This window comes from Branchiostoma belcheri, unplaced genomic scaffold, assembly GCF_001625305.1.
Source record: "Branchiostoma belcheri isolate BF01 breed outbred unplaced genomic scaffold, Haploidv18h27 scaffold110, whole genome shotgun sequence".
Taxonomy (NCBI): domain Eukaryota; kingdom Metazoa; phylum Chordata; class Leptocardii; order Amphioxiformes; family Branchiostomatidae; genus Branchiostoma; species Branchiostoma belcheri.
The window spans coordinates 951571-972515 of NW_017802492.1; the positions used below are offsets into that span (position 1 = coordinate 951571).

At 36.5% G+C, this 20945-nt stretch overlaps 2 protein-coding genes across 2 annotated transcripts in view; one reads left to right on the forward strand and one right to left on the reverse strand.

The window, feature by feature from the left end:
• Positions 1-8557: 8557 nt before the first annotated feature.
• The window catches only part of LOC109487200 (MIF4G domain-containing protein-like), a 28165-nt gene continuing 15777 nt past the window's right edge, over positions 8558-20945 (reverse strand). The window contains exon 10 of the mRNA XM_019791185.1: positions 8558-9612. The gene's annotated coding sequence lies outside the window, so the exon portion shown is untranslated. The remainder of the gene's footprint in view (positions 9613-20945) is intronic.
• LOC109487192 lies at positions 10537-20203 on the forward strand. Its single transcript, XM_019791175.1, has 8 exons — positions 10537-10593; positions 13217-13305; positions 13799-13978; positions 15069-15236; positions 16198-16325; positions 17301-17366; positions 17871-17964; positions 18503-20203. The coding sequence occupies exons 2-8, from the start codon at positions 13224-13226 to the stop codon at positions 18982-18984; spliced, it is 1200 nt and encodes a 399-aa protein (XP_019646734.1). The 5' UTR covers positions 10537-10593; positions 13217-13223; the 3' UTR covers positions 18985-20203.

Consider the following 20945-nt stretch of genomic DNA (forward strand, 5'->3'; position numbering starts at 1 on the left):
CGATACGATGAAGGTTAGACAATCATATGAGTGATGACATGTACATTTTGTATTGTACACAAGAAAACTCAAATGATACTCAAGCAACTGCAGTGGATAGATGTTGAAAACTGTCTGATGTTCAAAGCATCAACCTTCAATTCTTTATCAACATATCAAAATTGCATGAATTTCATGGATAAACTTACAAATTAAAATGCAACTGAACACAAAATTTAATATACTATGATTCCCAGACATGACAGGCCAGTTATCCTATTCTACGGTGTGGAAAAGTGTTCTGTACAGTCATTTTGTTGTTGTATTATTACATAGTCGTTATTATCATAAGGTTTTCCGCAGTTTGTCTAAATTCGAAGACAAATCACATATTAATTGTCTGAAGATATTGATAGATTACAGTACATCTTTCTAGCCGAATTCTAATTTGAAGCAATTTAACCTTCATTGCATTTTGATACCATAAAATTGTACTTGTTTGACACAACATTTTTGCTATATGGTTAAGATATCTGGCCAAGAACTTTTTGTAACAGTATCGAGAAACTTAGTAATACCCTGATCTGTAATTCAAAATTGGCAGTTATGAGTAATTTTTGCTGCAGGCAATCTTTTCTAGTTCGGGTGACACACAAATCATTTAAGTGACTGTAAATCACTTTGTTTGCGGAGGCAGCAAGTGCAGCAAAAAGAAGTTATTTGCTCACCCTAAGGCCACACCAATTTAATTTCTTGGTTAACGGATTTTTCTAGAAAAATAATGGAGCGGGCGGGCAAAAAAAAGATAAAAATAAAAACAGGCCTAGGCATCCTACTATGGCCCAAAATGGTACGATAGGAGCCATGAAGTCAACACACCAGGCTGGTTCAAAATTTAAACAATGAACTTTGAACTTTTAATGATACTACTGCATTGAAAGATGGAATGACTGTAACAAGTAGTAAGAAAAGGACTGTTTTCAACTGTTCAGGGCAAAATATGAGCATTTTGCAGTTGATTCTGAATTTTTATTTTTATTTGCAAATCAGAAAAAAATGAAGCGGGCGAATCCGTTAACCAAGAAATCAAATTGGTGTGGCCTAATGATAAGTTTGTGGTACAGACATGACTGAATATAAAATTACTGTGAAAAATTGTAATTTTCAGTAACTTTTAATTTCTTTGTTCTCAGATTCCTCTGCTTTATCTTTTTTTATGATGTCCAAAAATATGCTCACATTTTGGCACAAACAGAGAAAACCCTTGTCTTCTTTGTTGTTTCTGTTACTGTTACAATCCATGCAGTGATAAATTGATTGAAAAGTTATTACTTGAATTATGAACCAGCCCAGTATCTTGACTATGTGGCTCCTATTGTATTTGGAGTATCAAACAATGCCAGGAGGACTGCTTTCTTGTTTTCCCCAGACTGCATTGCTAAATAATATTGATTTTCTGCAGAAATCTGTGATAAAATTGGTGTGGCCATAGCATGACATATAATATTGTAGAGTTTCTTAATAGAATTGAGGCCAATCGCAGCGTTCAATACACTGACTTTTGTTCCTCTGTCTTTAAGATGACATTGTGGATGGCCAGAAGAACGGGACTGTAGCAGGAGGAAGGACCCGTGTGTCTCAGAGAGACTTTTGTCGGCAGATCTCGACTGTGTACAGGAAGATGGGGAGGTGTGAGTATGTTTTCTTTATTAACACGAGACAACACTCCACATGCCTTCAGGTGCACACACTTGCACTCGCCTTCGCCTTTCTCTCTTTTGTCCAGTTCAATCTACTCTGAGGGTCTGCATGCCTTGTTTCGGTGAGGAGCCATTTAACAGTGATCAAAAACCGAGGCTTTAATTCCATGACAAAAGACTGAAAAATTCTTTGTTTCATATAGTTGAATGCCAAATTGCCCCCAACTTTGTCACTTTCGACCTTTAGACTTAAATTTTCCCACCAAAAACTTAGTCGGCCACCTTAATTCCACATTGTTATCCCGAAGTCATTTTAAGTGTCGCTGTTAAGTTTACCAAATTGCCCAAAAATTGTCACTTTGGACCTAGTCACTTCTATTCTGTAAAACCCATAGATTGAGTGAAATTCTCCCGCCAAAAAACTTTTAATTCCACATTTAATTTGTTATTCTCTTCATATGGTATACTGGAATGCCAAATTGCCCCAAAATTGTCGCTTTGGACCCATACACTTAAATTCTCCTGCCAAAAAATTATGTATCTTAGGCGGCCACATTAACATCCTCTTCGTATTGTTTGAATGCCAAATTGCCACAAAAACTAAATTATCTTAGCTGGCCGCATTAATTCCATGCTGATTCCTTTTAAAGTCCATTTTCCCGCCAAAAAAAAACTAATTGGCACCCTCACCTGGTTAATTAATTGGATTAAAGTTTTCCCGCCAAAAAACTTAGTATATGGAGCACTCTAACCTTGAACTTGTGCCCCCCCTCCCCACACTTTGCTTCTTCCACAACTCACACAGTATGTTAGTTTCACTTTCCAACACTTTAGATTTCTTTGGACATGTAACTTCTCCAAACATGTAGTCACCACACTCTGCTACCCAAACACGTAGTTCATCGAGTGCAGTTTTTCCGCCACTTTGACTTTAGAATAATCTGTCCCTCTGCTGGTTGGTCAATGCACTAAGTGTACTCCCCGGGGGATGTCTTTTTCGGAGACATTGATGCTTCGACACATCAGTATACCAGTGCAATTGACTGACCAGCAGAGCGACAGATTATTCTAAAGTCAAAGTGGCGGAAAAACTGCACTCGATGAACTACGTGTTTGGGTAGCAGAGTGTGGTGACTACATGTTTGGAGAAGTTACATGTCCAAAGAAATCTAAAGTGTTGGAAAGTGTAACTAACATACTGTGTGAGTTGTGGAAGAAGCAAAGTGTGGGGAGGGGGGCACAAGTTCAAGGTTAGAGTGCTCCATATACTAAGTTTTTTGGCGGGAAAACTTTAATCCAATTAATTAACCAGGTGAGCGTGCCAATTAGTTTTTTGGGGCGGGAAAATGGACTTGAAAAGGAATCAGCAATACAGTATTTTGTTCAAAAGTTCTTTCAGTACATTTAACGTTATCAGCTATTTTAAAACCTGCCCAAATTTTCACACTGAAAACTGTCTGAGATTAAGTTCTTAGATGTGGGGTTCATTTCAACTAGAAAGCTTTTACATAACGTACTCAATTCTATCTACAGTTACATTTGCTTTTTACCTGTTAAATGACTTTGAACGGGAGCGTCTTTTTAGGGAATGGCAACTCTGGGGCCGTCCTTGTCGCACGAATCTGAAGTTTTTGCTGTGGTCATGTCCAGATAAAATTTTTATCAAATCCTGAGTTTTAAGTAAATTCGTCAACCCAAAGTTTTATAAATCAAAGTAGACAGTTTTACATTCGCCTTTCAAGCAAATGACGTGACTTAATGTCCTGCAAAATATTTCCTTGTGCATCTGGGCCAAAATCCACCACCACAAATGATTAATGTTCAAATAAACAGGTGTCTCCTCAATGCCTGCAAAGTTTCCATGCTGTACATGCTTTTAAATTACCTTTTTTGGGCAAAATATACATCATGATACTTTACCAACAACTTTAAAAACGTGTACAGCACGGTTACTTCACAGGAATTCAGGGGACACTTATTTGTACTGTTTGTGGTGGTCAGGATTTTTAGCCCAGTTGATTGCGCAATGGCCACTAATTTTGCAGGGCGTTAAGTGGTCATTTGCTTAAACGACGGAAGTAAAATTGTCAACTTCGATTTATATAAATTCAGATTGATGAATTTGCTTCAAACTTGGGATAAATAAATGGGAGCACAATCTGGACATGACCACAGCAAAAAAATCAGATTCGTGCAACAAGAACGACCCTAGAGTGTTCATTTGCAGTCATTCACGTAAACGACACACCAATTTTAACTTACTAAGAGAGTTATGATCAGATTAATGTTTAATCCTTTGCAGAGACAACTGGGACCAGGAATGAGTATCCTGACCCACTGTATCACGGCCATACCTGCTGGTCACTGGACCTCTAACTGTGACTTGACTACATCTAAAGCCTACAACAGCCTGTCTATCTATGAAATGACTACTTTAATTTGGAAAGTCACGTGAGAGTATATGATATTTAATGTTCAATCTTTTGCAGAGACCACCAGGACCAGGAAAGAGATCCTGACCCACTGTCAAGGCCATACCTGCTGGACACTGGACATTTACAATTTATGACCTCTCACTGTAACTACTATCTATAATACTGTTTTAAATTTACCAAGACTGATTTTTGCCTCCTTGGTTAATTAATAATATACTACCTAAACTGTGACTTGACTACATTAAAAGTAGAAAAGATTTTTGCAAAAAGAGTTTTCTTTTGCTGATTCCATAACTCAATTCCTCCCTTTCAAACATCACACACAGCTTACCTGTAGTACATTTCACACTACAGAAAGAGAGCACAACATAATTGCCTTTTCTATGTTCTGTAAAGAAATAGCACATATTTCTAACAATCATTATGTGAAAAAAGTATTTTCCCAAAAGTCCACTCCATCATTGTTTAAGAAGAAAAGTTTGGGGAATGCCTATGAAATTAATCCTGCTTGTTATTTATAGTTGTTTTGTGTTGTTATTTGACAACCTGAGACACTAACATAGGTAAATCACTGAGTCTAGATTTGTATGCTTTTTGTAATACTATGCTTTTGCAAATTCATAATTGCAAGCACATTGCAGTGGAAAAACATACTACATGTAGTAGCAAAGTACGTAAAATCACATTGTGTCGTAATGATTAATAATATATTTTACAGATTTAGAGCGCTCAGGGTCAGAATGGATATTATGATTCAAAGCATAAATTCTTATTCCTTTGATCATGATCACCACAAAAATGTCTCTAATGGTTTTAACAAATCAAGAAGTATTTAGTCTTCCATATAAGCTCCTTGATCTAAATTTTAAACCAAGTTTGACCGTGTTTGAGTGCTTGAAAATTATAATTTTTTTCTTCTTTGAATGTTTTTTTCTTCTATGATTTTTGCTTCATATGATTGTACATTGTCATTTCTTGACACAAAGGATAATTTCTTTTTCAGAAAGAACGTGAAAAAAGGGCAAATCATAATACAGTTTTGTGGTAACAATGTTTAAAACATTTCATATTCCATGCATGTATTCTGGACTTTCCTTGAAAGTTACAAAACTTTAAGCATTTTGTACTGTCGTTATCAGAAAACAATTTTGTCAGATACTAACAAATGCCATTCATCTTGACTGTGTATGTATATCTTCACCGGTAAACATTTACAGCTAGAATTCATGATCATAATGAAATGTCTATTAATTTTATCTTAGATTAATTTATCATTTTGAATGCTTTTATTTGACTAAACATTGCTGCTTTACCGGTATTGATTGTTTTGTATCACCATGTAGATTTTCTTTTCTTCATGTGTCTAAGGATAATTTTCATTATAATAATAGAAATAGTTTTTAAAAGGGTGGATGTGGATCATAATGAAGAAGATATTAGGGAAAACAGTTTGATCACAAATGCTGTTGAAAATATATCCCATTGCTATACAGAATGAAATAACAGACAATATTACAAGTGCTCTCCTCAATAGGGAAATGTACTGTGTTCTCCGTCATATTTGCAATAAAATATGTATTAGTCACAAACTTAAACTAGATATTAGTTAGGAATGTGAACTCTTTCAGAAATGACAACAAAGAGCACTGGGAGGGCCTAGCTGAGTTTCAACAATGGCATTTAGAATGAAAAAATTCAGAGGATCGCAAATATGCCCTTTCCCAACATCTTTCATTGTCATTTTCAAGGGTCTGCATGGGGGATGTCCCGATCACGCTTTGCGCGCTAGGTTCTGTAAGGCAGCGACTGCGATTTACCTTTGTTCAGGTTGGTTTCACGTAGATACATTTGATATCAAATCTTCTACTTCATTAAAGTATGCAAATGGAAAGGTGAGAAATTCTGCAATGCAACGACCCCGTATTACGGTTCACTTAATATACTGGCTGGACGTTTTACTAATCATACAATACGTTTAACGGTGAATAGAACGACCCGGCTTGGCATTATGCAAAACTAAAACGGCTGATTACGCATTGCGGCATGCAGACCCCATTTTTGAAAGAGTTCATAAATAAAAGTAGACTCACAGTCAAGTCCGATGTTCTCTTGTCTCGTAGCTGTGGTGACAGGTCCCTCAGAAACACAGACAAATCCTCCTTGAATATGGAAGAGTGACTGGAACACTGGCAGGTCCTCCAGGAAAATGGACAGGAACGCAGGATAGCTGACAAGTCCCACAATGTCAAGCTTTGGGTGTAAAAGAAATACACATTCAGAAAAATCACTGAGGCTAACTATAACTGTTATAATACAGAGCATCATACATTGCAATATAGTCATCATTTGTTTAAGTTATAAAACCTGCGGAGGCAAGAGTTCATGCTTTGATTAATAGTGAACATTCAAGCAAAGATACACACAGAATATAATGACCACAGAAAATCAATTGAAATACATTTCACATAAAATATCACATCAAGACAATCAATATGACAAGTTAACACACATGTTGACAGAATATTAAAGAAACATCAATTCACTATTATAGACAATGGCAAATTGAATCAGACATGAAATACCTCATTTCAGAACAGTTTACCATTACAACACATGAAATGCATTTCAAACATCAGTTCTAGCACAGCTCATATTGTTGATAGAACACGTTCAATATGGGAAAAGATGGCATACATACATGTATAAACGCCCCACAACGGCCGTTTTACTAAATGCAGTTTTAAGCCTACTCTCCAAGCAGAGGTTTGGGGGCTTTGTATTTTTAGGCTTTTTTATCGGGGTTTCGATGTTTTGTACTGAATTTTTGGTGGGAAACAAAATTCAGTACAAAAGAGAAACCCCGATAAAAAAAGCCTAAAAACACACCAAAAATAACACCAAATCAAAACCTCAGCTTGGAGAGTAGTTTAACTTTAAGCCCAGGGAAGCAAGTCGCCACAAATAATCCACACCATTCTGTGTTTTAGCTTCATTTCAGTACAAATACGTTCGGTCCGAATAGTCACGATTATATAAAGGACAATGTTAAGAGCGACTCACCAGCTAAAACGAGTGTAGTGCGTCTTCGAAGACGAATTTTACCGCAGAGCTCTTTCCCTTCCATCCACACTCCGGCCATCTTCCTGCCGCATGGTTTCACCACCTGATAAGGAATCACCAGAATTTGCATATTCTCAATCAAGTAATTAGATTAGATTAAACACCGGTGTGATCTTGCCACCTGTTAATGAATCATCATAATTTGCATTTCTTTGTTAAGCTTTATAACGTTAAATAGACCAACACTATTTTCATTGTATCATTATTTGCCTTACAAATATATCATTCAACCTATAAAATATCCACTCAATCGTTTATTTCAATAAATGACAGCATTACAGTTGGCTTTAACGGGTTTAAATGAGTGTTTGAGAAACGTTAAAACTTTGGGTATTTTTTCGCCCTCTGTGTAACTATAACACCCTTTCCCTGGCACCCTCCCCTTCCATCAATTTCTTTCAGAAGGCTAGAATCTTTCTTTCATTGTCATTTCCCCTAAATTAATAGAGCGTTGAATATCTCTATCTGAACTAATAAGGTTTAAAGAATAATCAAACGGCGTATCACTTACCTTTCTAGAAAGAAACCCTGCTTCTATAGTTCTGACACGTTAAAATCGCGATGGATCAAAAGCGCCACACAGCGGCGATAAAACATCACTGCAGTAATGAGAGCAACTGAGCCAACGTATTGCTTCGAAGGTGAAGTGCAGTTCATGGATCAAAAGCGGCCCCTAGCAGTCTGCTGCAGGACTGCAGTAATACGTTGGCTCAGTTGCTCTTATTACTGCAATGATGTTTCATCGCCGTTGTGGGGCGCTTTTGATCCATGGCGATTTTAACGTGTCAGAAATATAGAAGCAGGGTTTCTTTCTGAATAGAGAATTAAGTGATAAGGCAGCAGACTTAAACCTTATTAATTTAGATAGAGAAATTCAATGCAATAAATCTAGGGGAAATGACAATGAAAGAAAGATTCTAGCCTTCATCATCATGTGACCTGGATGATATGAGTATATTTTATGAAAGTTTTCCCTTGTTGAATAAATTGTTTGCTGAGCTGGATTATTCAAAGCCTGTACATTTACACTGTTTCAGAATGTGATGAAGGAATGGACGCCAGATAAGATCCTAGTTTGGCGCGCCCCGTTGTACTTGGCTGATTGAAACAGAACTTCACATGTGAACTGGACAACAAACTTTATTTACAAACTTTCAAGAACCAATAAACATGGGATGGTCTACATCCCTAGATATCTCTATAAACAACAACTAATGCGCTAACCTGTCACAAAACAAAAGAAAACAAAAGCAAATTTGTCTAACATTGCTTCAAGAGCCTATAATGCTTTAATGTTACATGACTATTCTACCTCTGGTTAAGTCATGATGGCAACATTTCTAAACATCATCTTACTTTGCCATTGGAAAAAGGTATACATTGTACATTGTATTTCATATCAGTCCATCCTTTTTTTTCAACACTTTGGCAACAAATGGATTGTCACGAGACTTTTTTCCAACTTCTGTAAGTTGAAGCGAGCTCCTTTACTACAATGACATTGATAAAGAAACAGTGCATAGAAGTGCGTAAGGAAAGTTACAAGGAAACCAACATGTGTAACATGTATTCACACAATGCAAGCCTCTGATACTCTACAAACACAGTTAAACATAAAATAAGCTAAATGTGCTAAATGTTACAAAAGCCACAAATTTTCCAACAAATCATACGTCAAGGAATGTCTGTATACAATGTTTGAAGTTAGCAAGAACACCTTGGTTTTGAAGAGCAACCATCACCTCAAAAGTGAGATGACATCATAGGTTTCTGTGGCATGATATTAAGCAAGAAAACAATTCAAAACAGATCCATTCTGTCTTTGCTCATAGATCAATAAGTTCAAACACAATCATAAACTTTTCCTGCCATCACCCTTTCTTAGGTACCACACAGTCATGTCTTGTGGAATGTGAAGAACAGAAGGTTGCAGACTTGCAGTTGAAATATAGATAGAAGATACAGCTCCTTTGCAACTAAGTTCCAGCTAGTAACAATTATGTGTATTATGTGGCTGTGCCTGTGACAATACAGTCACTAAATTGATCACTGTTTGTCAGATATTTATCCAGCAAACCTTCAAACATTGTTTGATATTGCAAGATGGTATCGTTATCCACAGAATCATAACTTTACTGTAATAAAATGGCCATTTAAATTTGTTACTTTACTACACAAATCTGGCCATAGTGAAATTAGGCAATTGGAATAATGTGATAAAGCTAGATACATGTTAGTAACATTTGCACACTTCTTTAAGTTTGAACATGACACAGTTTCGAAAGAAGTTTGCAAAACTCTTCCTCATGTGATGTGCTGGGTCAGTAGAGGATGGGAGGAAACATCCTTTCTTGTGTCCTCTCCAGGAGTCTTCAAGACTAGAACAAAAAGAATGGCAGAGTTAAGATTTTATTCAGTAGTACAAACTTTCGTATCTTCCAGGAGACAAAGGGAACAATGGAGTTTATTTAGGCTCAGTAGTTTTATAATATTCTTCCCCTACCAGTTACACTACAATAAACTTCAGCCATACTCTGGAAGTCCTGAGGAGGTTCATCACTACTTTATTACAAGACAAGAATTAGATTATTAGGCTGAGGATATATCAGTATATAACGCATGCTGCTAATCAAAGTACATTGTATTTTAGTTTTAAGAATTCATGGAAAATGGGTTCTCTAGTCTTGCAGAAATTTTACTGTTCTATAAAGTGCACATTACAGTATTTTCATCATTACCATTGAAAAGCTTGCTATGCAAATTCCTTTCAATGGTGAAATTTTTAATGTACGCAGAGTACAAAGAAGGATGGGGGAGGCTCATTTTGGATGCAACAGTAGTCCGCAGCCTTCAAGATTAGGAAGGGACATGGTGAAGTTGAAATTAACACCTCTGCCATTGAAACCATGTAGTAGTGTAGTATTACTTCTGAAGGATTGAAACCAAGTGCATTCTAAACTATGTGTAACACAATGCAATTGTTTTGCTTGGCAAGGTGTGTTAAACCTAAAACCATAACCAATAGTGACAAAGTATTCACATTTCAAGGCATTGTATGGCATGGTGTTTAAAACAATCAGGATTTAAATAAAGTTTTAACTTTAATGGTTATGCTCTTTGCTTCCAGATGGGACGGTTAACTACGTCACTCTGTCTACCATTTTTTTGTAAAACTTTTAACATGTTACATTTAGACATCCTCGCATCAGTTACTTGATACTATTGTCTATTCAACACTAAACCAATGACGTAAATAAGGGCTGGGGAACTCCACCCGCCATCTTGAGATTGGGAAAGCAGAAGTTAAGAAGCTTCGTTGGAAGTCCTTTGCATACCAGAGCACAAAACATCCAAAAAAGGTCTGTAATAAGCCTTTTTGCTATGCTGTACCCTAACAGTAGAATTGAGATATCTGACGGAGCTAAGTATAAACTCCTCATAACAAGGAAATTCCATGTTACTTATTTGTTAACATTCCGCATACTAACTTGTAGTAACAGCAATGTGCTCTTCCAGTACTAATCCCCTGCATGGTTTTGGCTTGTTAATGTATGTCTTCACTGCATGAACTTTGTACTGACTGTATATATGACTGTCTACATTGTGTAGCTGATTTGCACAATCTTTCAAGTAACGGTAGTGCATTTGAACCACAGTACAAAGAAAGACAGGCTCAGACTATCATAAATCACATTTTGGCTTCAAGTGAGGTATATTTCCCTTAGCAATGGTTATCACAGAACCAAAGCCCTGAAAATGAACATTCTGCTGCCAATAGTGCTGTTTGGTGCCAATTACATATGAGTTATGCTGCTTTATTTTATATCTTGGATATCTTGGGCACCTAATTTGCATACCCACGGCGGTCGGTTGCTGGGCTAAAAGTCACATTACTAGCTATAGGGAGGTATTGGGTTACAGAACGTGTTCGAACATGGCCGCGTGGGAGTCCCGCCCGGCCCGGGGGTAACGGGTAAAATTTAAAAATTAACAAAAGTAATTGTAGAGTAAATACTCGTCAACGAAGTGATTTTGTTTACCTTAAATGTTATTCTTCCACTGCCTTTGCTCAACTTTGTGTCTTTTGCTTCCAAATGAGATCAATTTCGGATTTCAAAAAGGGTTCACGAGAACCAAACAACTGATTTTAAGGGGCCCCAAATATAAAAAGTAAGGTTTGATTTGGGATTTTTAGAAATATTGCAGTAGGTTTAAACTTTATGTCCTAGGATTCTTTTATTTTTCAACTAAAACTTGAATTACAACCCAAAAAAGAGCTAAAATCACAGTTTTTTCAACTTTAAATAGCGATAATTCATTATGGCAGCCATATTTAAAAAATCGTTGCTCTCCCAAACAAGCCCTCAATGATATAATTTGAACAATTTTTGGGAGTGGTTAAAATACCATGTTTGCATGCATGTGATGCTACTTGGATTTGGGGACCTGGATTTTAAGAGCGTCAACAAGAATTCTGACCTTCAAGGTCACCCACGATGACGGCAGTAGCTTCGTTACATGTTACATATCCACTATAAAATCACGGCATAGATGTAATGTTTTGAAAACGGTTCATATTTGTGGAAAGGTTGATTTTTCCTGTTCCGTGGTTCCCATGTAAAAAAGGGCTTGAAGTAGCAGGTTGTAGCGGGTTTTCTGTAAATGACCGCGGGTAACCCTGGATTGAACGCCTGTTCGGTTCAAATGACGTCATATCGAACAAGATTTGCAGATTCGGGGAGTTCGATCTCCATAGTAGCAGAGTGGGACTTTTGGGCCCAAATCTGACCATCATGACCATTTTGTCCCACCTGGCCCCATCACCCGTAAAAATGATCAAGGGACATCAAACTATCTATATATAGAATTTGTCTAATTGTGCGTGGACAGGGTTTCTCGTCCTGGCCTAAATGTCAGGAATCTTTCATAAGTATTTGAGAAAGAGTATGTTAGTTGAACACACACCACTAGTACTTAACCAGTGGACTAGCCTCTTGCTGTAGTGATTGCGCAACTGTGGCTGGTGATTGTGAAACTGTGTGGCTGAAGGTCTGTTGAACAAACAGGACTGCCCTATTCACCACGTGGTGCTGAGAGGACTTCAACTTTTAACAAGTTTATAATTTGTCTCACTCGGTTGGGTTAAGGCGGCCTAGGCTGATATTCATGTTCGAGTTCGGGCGTGTGTCTGCACGATGGCCACAGACATGTTTCGAACCCGAATCACGTTCCACCATGTTTGATATGACGTCATTCGAATAGAACGCGTGTTCGAATTCGGGGTTACCGACGGTCATTTGTATGTTTCCCCTGTAAACCCGCGTTGTTACGCATTTTATTCACGGAGTATGACATAAACGGCTTTGCGCGCAGCTGAAAACAACATAATTGATCTTTAGAGTAATCCATCTTAACGTATCACTTTTTTATCAAAATTGTCCGAGGCTATTTTGCATATAAGTCGATATTTTTTAACTGTGGCGATTTTTTAACGAAAAATGACAGAAAAATAGCTGTTTCTGTTGTTTTTGGCCCAAAAAAACAATGTAACTGTCATTTAAAACAAAATAGCCTCGGACAAAAATAATAAATAGGGGGTTGGCTTTCTACTTGTAAAATATCATGTTGAAAGGTGTTGTTACCGCTTGCGCGTAAAGCCATGAAGTGAACAGCTTTTTTTTAACCAAAATGTTGATTTTTAACCCAAAAATCCAGAAGTAGTAAAAACAAAATAACCTTTATTCAATGTGTTTCAAGTACTACTAGAACTGTGTGAAGTTTAGTTGTGGTGCGACCAAGCTATCAAAAGTTACAGACATATGTATGAAATACTACTCATAGTATGCCATAGGCTGCCTTAACCCAACCGAGCATGCAGCATGGTGAAAGATATCATTATAACTTTCTTATACTTTAACTGATTACAAATCTTGTTGTCTCTCTCATTGTCCTTCATATATTCCATTCATTCTTGTTGCTCAGGAAAAAGATGATTCTACCAGCTGCATTATTCATCATACTTCAAGTATTTGGTTATCTGTGCACAAATTCACTGGCAACACCCTTAATAAGTGAGTGTTTGTATGTGTTGATGGTATTCTTGAAGTAATGTGTGATGTAAAAGTCAGCTGAAGATCAATATCACATAATGTTATACACTGTATTTACAATTTGGTGTTATTTGTGTAATCAATGTGGAAATTCTATGGCCTCCATTAAGGTACCATTTATCTGCCAGGTTACATACATCCACCACTGATGAAAAACAGAGAGATGTGCAGCACCCACAGGAATGCACAGTAATTATATGGAGGGGGTATCATACTTTGGGAGGCTGCATCCAGGAGACCTGTTTATTTATTATTATTTTATTTATTCAATTAGATGCAATTTCCAGACATACATGTATGCAAAATGAAATTTTGATTACAAATTTAAAAGACATAATTTGTAAAGTTAATGAGAAAATGTTATGCTGTTGTTGTTAATGTAAGAAATGTTACATTATACTATTAGCGACAAATTTGAAAGTTTTTCTTTATCCTGACCACTTGCCTTGCCTAGGGTTCTACGATGGGAATGTATCCTTACCACTATACATCACAAACGTGCAGAATGACTACAAGTACATCTGCCTGAGGGATACTAGTAACTTCTTTGAAAGAGCTTGTTTGGAAACAAATGGCACGAGGAGCTTCCGCATTGAATATAGCAACTATGATGGTACAGATACAGATACAGATGGTAAAATTATACAACATACTTTTTTAATATGAAAATGGCTTTTAACTAAGATAGAAGCTTCACATGTATTTCTTTAAAGTTAATTCACTCCTTAGTGATAAAGCATGTAGAAGCAATGGTGGGTTTGGGGTACATGTATGTGTGCACAAGGAACATCACAAAGGGATGCCCTATTCTGCATCACAAAAATGATCGCATTTTAAAGCATAAAATTATCTGTAAGACTGTAAGACCCCGTTCATACCAGACTTTAAAAAAAAACAGTTGAAACCACTAAATAATTGGCGAGGGAAAACCTGACTAAAAATTCTAGCGTTCATACTAGACTTAACATAACCGGTTTTGTAAAAATCCTGTCCGGTGAATATCCAATTAATTGGCCGTGATAATAATGCAGTCTGCAATTCCTCCCGCTCTTCCGATTGTTGTCCTTGGCCTTCTTGTATGTCGTCTTCAGGTTTTTCATCTTACCGTGGCACTGCTCTGTTATCTTCAAGAAATCAACTTGACTGAAATTTACAGGTATTACTAAACATTTTTGTTTCGGTACAGCTCCCCCCCCCCACAGCTTTTTTGGCGACTCCTGCTGTCCAAAAATAGATATCAGGAGCTTGGTCCTGCCCGCCGACCAGGTTGCATAAAAAATTATGCTGATTCCATCGCCAAATTAAGAAAAACCATGAAAAAAAAAACAGTGGAAATGAACTCAAAACAACGCAATCAAAAAGCTTGGAGGTCACACACGGCCCAGATGCTGACCCTGTGAACCTGGAATTATGACGTAAAAAAACGACCAGGTTTTCGGCGGGAAAAAAACTCAAAAACCCTACGTAGTACCAAAGAGGTTGTTTTTAAAAATTGGATTTAAACCCCTAAAAACCAGTTGATTTGCATTCACACTACTAAATAAAAACCTGTTTTTGAAAAACCGGTTGAAACCGCTAAATAAAAGTCTGTTATGAACGTGGTATTTATTGCTTTCTGATGCGTGTCCTCATGGTAGTCATGACTTTTTATGTAAACTTTGAACATAAATCTGTACTTTCACATATATTGTACATTATATAATATATTATATCTTCCTTTCTAGGTGAATTTACGCAGTCCTGTGAAGGAAACAATAATTCTGTCAACGGCATCGCCGTGTTATTTGTAGTTACTGTAGTAATTGCAGCATTAGCTGGAATGCTGGCCGGTGCAGTCTTGTCCTACTGGTACTTTTACGAAATGGCTGAGGATAGGTGTAAAAAAAACCAAGGTAAGTGAATAAACAAGCAATGAAATCATTTAAAACAATACTTGTCTCCTGCAAATTTAGGCATTATTTGCTCCTACCGTGACACGTTCTTGAGTAAATCTTACGCTAACATAATTATCATCCAGCCCATATTTACTATAATTGTGTTATATGGGCTAAGCCTTATATTATGGTACATGCATTTTTTTAAAAGTCTCACATAGGATAATATCCAAATGATAAGCTGTGTGGATAAGAAACCTTTGAATCTGGCTAAAAGTGGACTTTGATCTGTGTTGTGTACATATATGTACCATATGATGTATTTATAATAAAATTGTTGCTCAGGGAATTATCAACTGGTTAAAGATGAGGTATTAGATGTATAATAATTGACACATTGTCAGTATTTCTATGAGAAATTTACCTTCACTAATTTATCTATATTACTAAGGCCATACCAATTTAATTTGTTGGTTCTGGGATTTTTTCATAAAAATATGAAGCAGGAGGGCAAAAAAATCAAATAAAAACAGGTCTAGGCATCCTATTATAGCCCAAAATGCTACAAAAGGAGCCATAAAGTCAACACAAAAGGCTGGGTTAAACAATGAATTTTGAACTTTTAATCAAACCACTGCATTGATAAATGGAAAAACTGTAGGAACTAGGAAGAAAAGCACTTTCCTCTACTGTTAGGGGCAAAATACAAGCATTTTTTTAAGATTTAAATTCAGAACCAAAATCTTTTTTTTTTTTTGCAAATTTGAAAAAAAAGAAGAGGTGATCATGAATCTGAGAACCAACAAATTAAATTAGTGTGGCCTAAGTATATTTTGGGCTTACCTCATATCAAGTTTGTACATTTACAATCTTGCCATCCACCAAAATGAAAATACACTAGAACATAGTATACAAAATCATGACTGAATGTGCAAAATTTTTGTGCCAATAAAATCAACCAACTCTACTTTCATGTCAGTCTCGGCTTTGTATGATGGTCAAATCAGTCGACCAGGATCCGGAGCAACAGTTCAGAGCAGACCATCAAACGCCACAGTACAGAGCAGACCACCAAATGCCACATTAAGAAGGCCGCAACATTCCATGGTGAGATCTAGAGAATTTCTAATTTAAAAACTAAGCTTTTTAAAACCTTTCAAAATTCTTTCCATTATGCAATAACTTACAAATGTACATGTATATATAGCCACGATGAAAACAATTCAGTTTATAAACACAATGAACAATACCTTGTGATTTCAGGTCCCTCCAATTTGATAAAAATAAATCTTTAAGTTTGTTCTCTGATTTTTTGGAAAATATTGGAGTGAGTGAAATAAAAGACAAATAGAATGAGGCAGATAGACCAAAATACCACCAAAGGAGCCACAATTTAGCCAACATATCAGGCTGGCTAACATTTAAAAAATCATAAATGTACATGTAAGAAAACTACAATAACTGTAACAAAAAATTGTATCAGAGATTTCAGACCTCTGGGAAAGGTTTCATGATCATCAAATTATTTTATATCATACCCGGGCCGCGATAACGTTCGATAACGGGTTCCGGACCGGGCCGTACTTTACGGTACGGCCTGGGCTCCATGGCTTCCATAGAACAATTCGAACGCGTTCTGCCATAACTGCGTGCGCCGCTTGAATACAGGATCCGAATGTTGGAACTGATGTTGTTGCATTTGAGGGTTTAGGGGCACCAACTTTTGGCTCATCTTGCATTGAAAGGCGTGTTTTCTTGGGTGGGCCTGGGTATGACATAAATAAAATACAACACGGTGTATTCCGCATCGTCCTCGGTCCCGGCCCACCCGCGGTCGGGCCGATACCTTGGGCGATACGGAATACCCCGTGTTGTATTCTATATATATATTAAGGACTTTCTTCAACTGTATGTAGTATTTTGCATGATTATTGTTTCTTTTGAAATTCTAAAACAGAAAAATCGAAGCTAACGTGGCAAATCAGAGAGCCAAATGGCAAATCAGAGAACCAAGAAATCAAATTCAATTAGTGTGGCCTCAGCCTGAAAAAGTCCCTGTGTTTCATGATCTGTAATACACAGGTACTGAGTCCCAGAATCAATCTCCAAGGCAACGGGACAATGGTAAAAGTGAAGATGGATACAAAGGCAAGTTATCATTCATTATTTACAAATTTTTAAAATGAAGTGTCAATACAAGTTATGTTAGGAAGTTTTATCTGAAATAGATCTACTGTAACAGTAACTTAACTTTTCATCTCTGTAACTTTTTAGCTCTCAACTGATCTCTTTGATATAAATTGATGCTCACTGCAACTTTGTTCCTGTTTGTTCCGGGGATTGCGTTCGATCTGTATGTGCATGATGTCTCATGACTTAATTCTCAACCAGGATAGATGACAGTCACTTATGATACTTGGATGCTTATTGATTCACACTTACTCTGGATGACCTCATTGCATTGTCTCAGTCTATCTCTTCACTCTAGGTTGCTGAGCATTTGACTCTTAAATAAAATGTTGATTTAGATGATTGGCATTACTCATGTTACAGTCTCACACACATTTTTTTTCCAGAAACAATACCATCATCCAATCAACTTTCTAAAGTGTCTTAAACTAAAAAACTCTCCCTGACATACATTTATTTCAGATTGACTCACACAATGGATCCCCCAGGTTCATACAAGCAATCTTACACAAAATGGAGCATGTTAAAGACCAGGTCAAAGCTGTTGCACTTAGTGGTATGTCCATCCTCATTTACATTGACTCATGTTTATATCTAACACTAAGAATTTTTTTTAATATCCTGATATAATTTTGTGCAGGAACTTCGAGTTAGGCCGCACTCTGCCATGGCAACATATTATGAACAAGAAAAAATGAGTTACAGTAACTGTAGCTGCAGCAGGATTTAGACAACGTTATCTCAAATAATGTCTCCAGTCCAATATAAGAGTTCCATGACCTCATACCTTTTCTAGATGATGTTAACATTTACAATTGATGAATGATTATGTAAATAAAACACTCAGTTGCATGAATTATATCAGTTGATCAATGACAGTCTTATCTTAGCAAAGAAATCTAGACTCAGCATTTCTTCAATACCGGTACATGTACTAGTACATTGTACATAATGCACATACATGGCTTCACCAAGGTTACAATTTTTGTTAGCATCATGCACACACGCGCGTGCATGCACACAGTCACACACACACATTCAAAAATTGTAACCATGCTGAAGGTAGAACATTCTGTATGATTTATTCATTACAGAGCATATCACACCCAAGAGATATGACTGCTTCATCATCTACTGTGGGAAGGATTCTGCAGTCGTCAATGGAATCATCATCCCACGTCTGACCGAGCTTAAGATTACCTACTGTGAGCACCAAGAGCACTTCATTGCAGGACGTGACATTTTCACCAACATACAAGACTGTATCTCACAGAGCAGGAAGATACTAGCTGTATTTTCTGAAGATTTCTTTGCTAGTGACTGGTGTCGTAAGGATTTGGATATGGCCATGGTACATGCTACTGAGAAGCAAATTGAGCATTTCATTGCTCCAATCAAGATTGACGACTGTGTCATTCCTGACAAATATGGTGATTTGAAGAACATCACTTATTCTGATCTAACAAGCTATCCCAAAGACTGGGGTGAGCAGATTAGGTGTTCCCTGGCAAGTATCCGTGTTGCTTCAATGGAAATGGAAATCTGCATGTGTACAACATCTGCAGATTCCATTTAACAGTTCTACTGCAAATACTTGGATGTAATACTGAATGTGAAAACACCAACACATGGACTATTCTTAGCCAAATTGAATGATGAATTGGCTAATACCACTGTGACAGTAGTACATCCCAATAAGTCTCAATAGAGCATTGAGAAGAGATATCCATGAAACTGGTATTTTCATGATTCTGCTTTAATGTCATGTCCTAAATGTTTCATGACATTAAGTCAGACACTTTGGTCAACACAAATAGAGTCAGTATGCTTTGACATTTAACTTGTGGACTGCTTACGACTACAGGACTTACATGTACATTGTATCTGTCTGACTGAGTGAGTTTGCCTATTGAGTTATGACATAGTCTTAGTTGTTTCTGCTTGAGTTGCAGCAATATCTGAGTGTGTCTATTCTGTATCTATACAGAATAATACAGAAATCAAGCTGGAATACTTTGAATCAAACTCAGTTCAAAGTTTGAAATTCAATATAAAAGTGTAACATACAATACACTCTATAAATGGATGACTGTTTGGTTTCTTTTTTTGGTGGGCTTTAGAGTGCTTGCAACTGGCAAGAACTTTCTGCAGCTGGAAGTTTGTACATAGTATTACATGTATTATACATAACATACATAGTGTCATGAATCATGATCATAGCATAATTACCCTCATTTCTGCTGTTGACTATTTTTATGAAGATCATAAGCCACAGAATTAAACCTGCAAATGTTACATTTAACATAGCTTTATGTGACATGGGTGGGCCTTGCTGGAGTTAGGAGTTACTAATAAGCATTGTAGTTTCAAAGGACATCAATTACTTTTTAATAAATATTAATATCAGCAAGGTGTATAATGTCCTTGATATCAAGAAACTAATGTGTGTTAAGTAGACAAAATGGACAAGAATTTCCTGATTTGTAAATTAAGTCAATCTAGTGGAAGAAAAGTTTTAGTGTTTGAATTTTTTTCCCAGCATTACACTTTCTGTGGAAACATTGAAAATGTTACAGTTAGTGATACAAGAGTGCAGTTGTATCTGCAAGGCTGTATATATCAGTGCTTGAACTTACTTATACTTTGAATATACTAAACTTAAAGTCAGATAAAATTAATGAGATACTTAGTATTCAAGTCATGACATCATTATTCAGACATGCCTTTAAGGTATTTTGGATAAAGTACTAGTAATGTTCACATCTGGTATATTATTGTATAGAATATGGTATTAACAACACTTATATGTCATAAATTAACACATTTTTTGTATATACAGTAATTTTCAAGTTTCCAAATGCTGGGATAGTGTACATACACACATGTAAACATCAGTGGTAGTTTTGATTTGGAATTGGATGTGCTTTTCATGTGTGTGTGTCAGCCAGCAGGTTTTCATGCAAAACAATTGACAAGTCCAAAGCTGTGTTTGCATTATCACCTGATGACTTGAGAGTGATTAAAAAGCAAAAAGTACAAAACTGCGTTGTTGTACTCTTTTCTGATACTACAAGAATTTTATTATTTAACAATTCATGTTATTATTATGATCATCCTTATATCTAATATATCTAGTAGTAAGGGCAATAATTAGCTTTAGTTGATATGTTGAATGTTGAATTGAGGAAAAATGTTTGTCAAATACTCTATAAATTGCTTTTGAAATGCAAAGGGATTGTGTGATTACTTTATGAAATAATAGTAGCCTGGGTGCCGTCCAATTTTCTACAGGCCTTCTTGTACATTGTAGTACTACTTTTTTCAGGCTAGGGAGTGCAATCAGCTGGCACCCAGGATTAATAACACTTACTCAATACTTCAAAAAATCATACTACTCAATACTTTAAAAAATCATACTACATTCCATAGTATTTAACCATTATAATAGTACGTATTAGTACAAAAAGTTATTGCCAAGTTGTCCATACCTGGTATACCATGGTGACATTCTATAGTATTTTACTATAGTACGTGTTA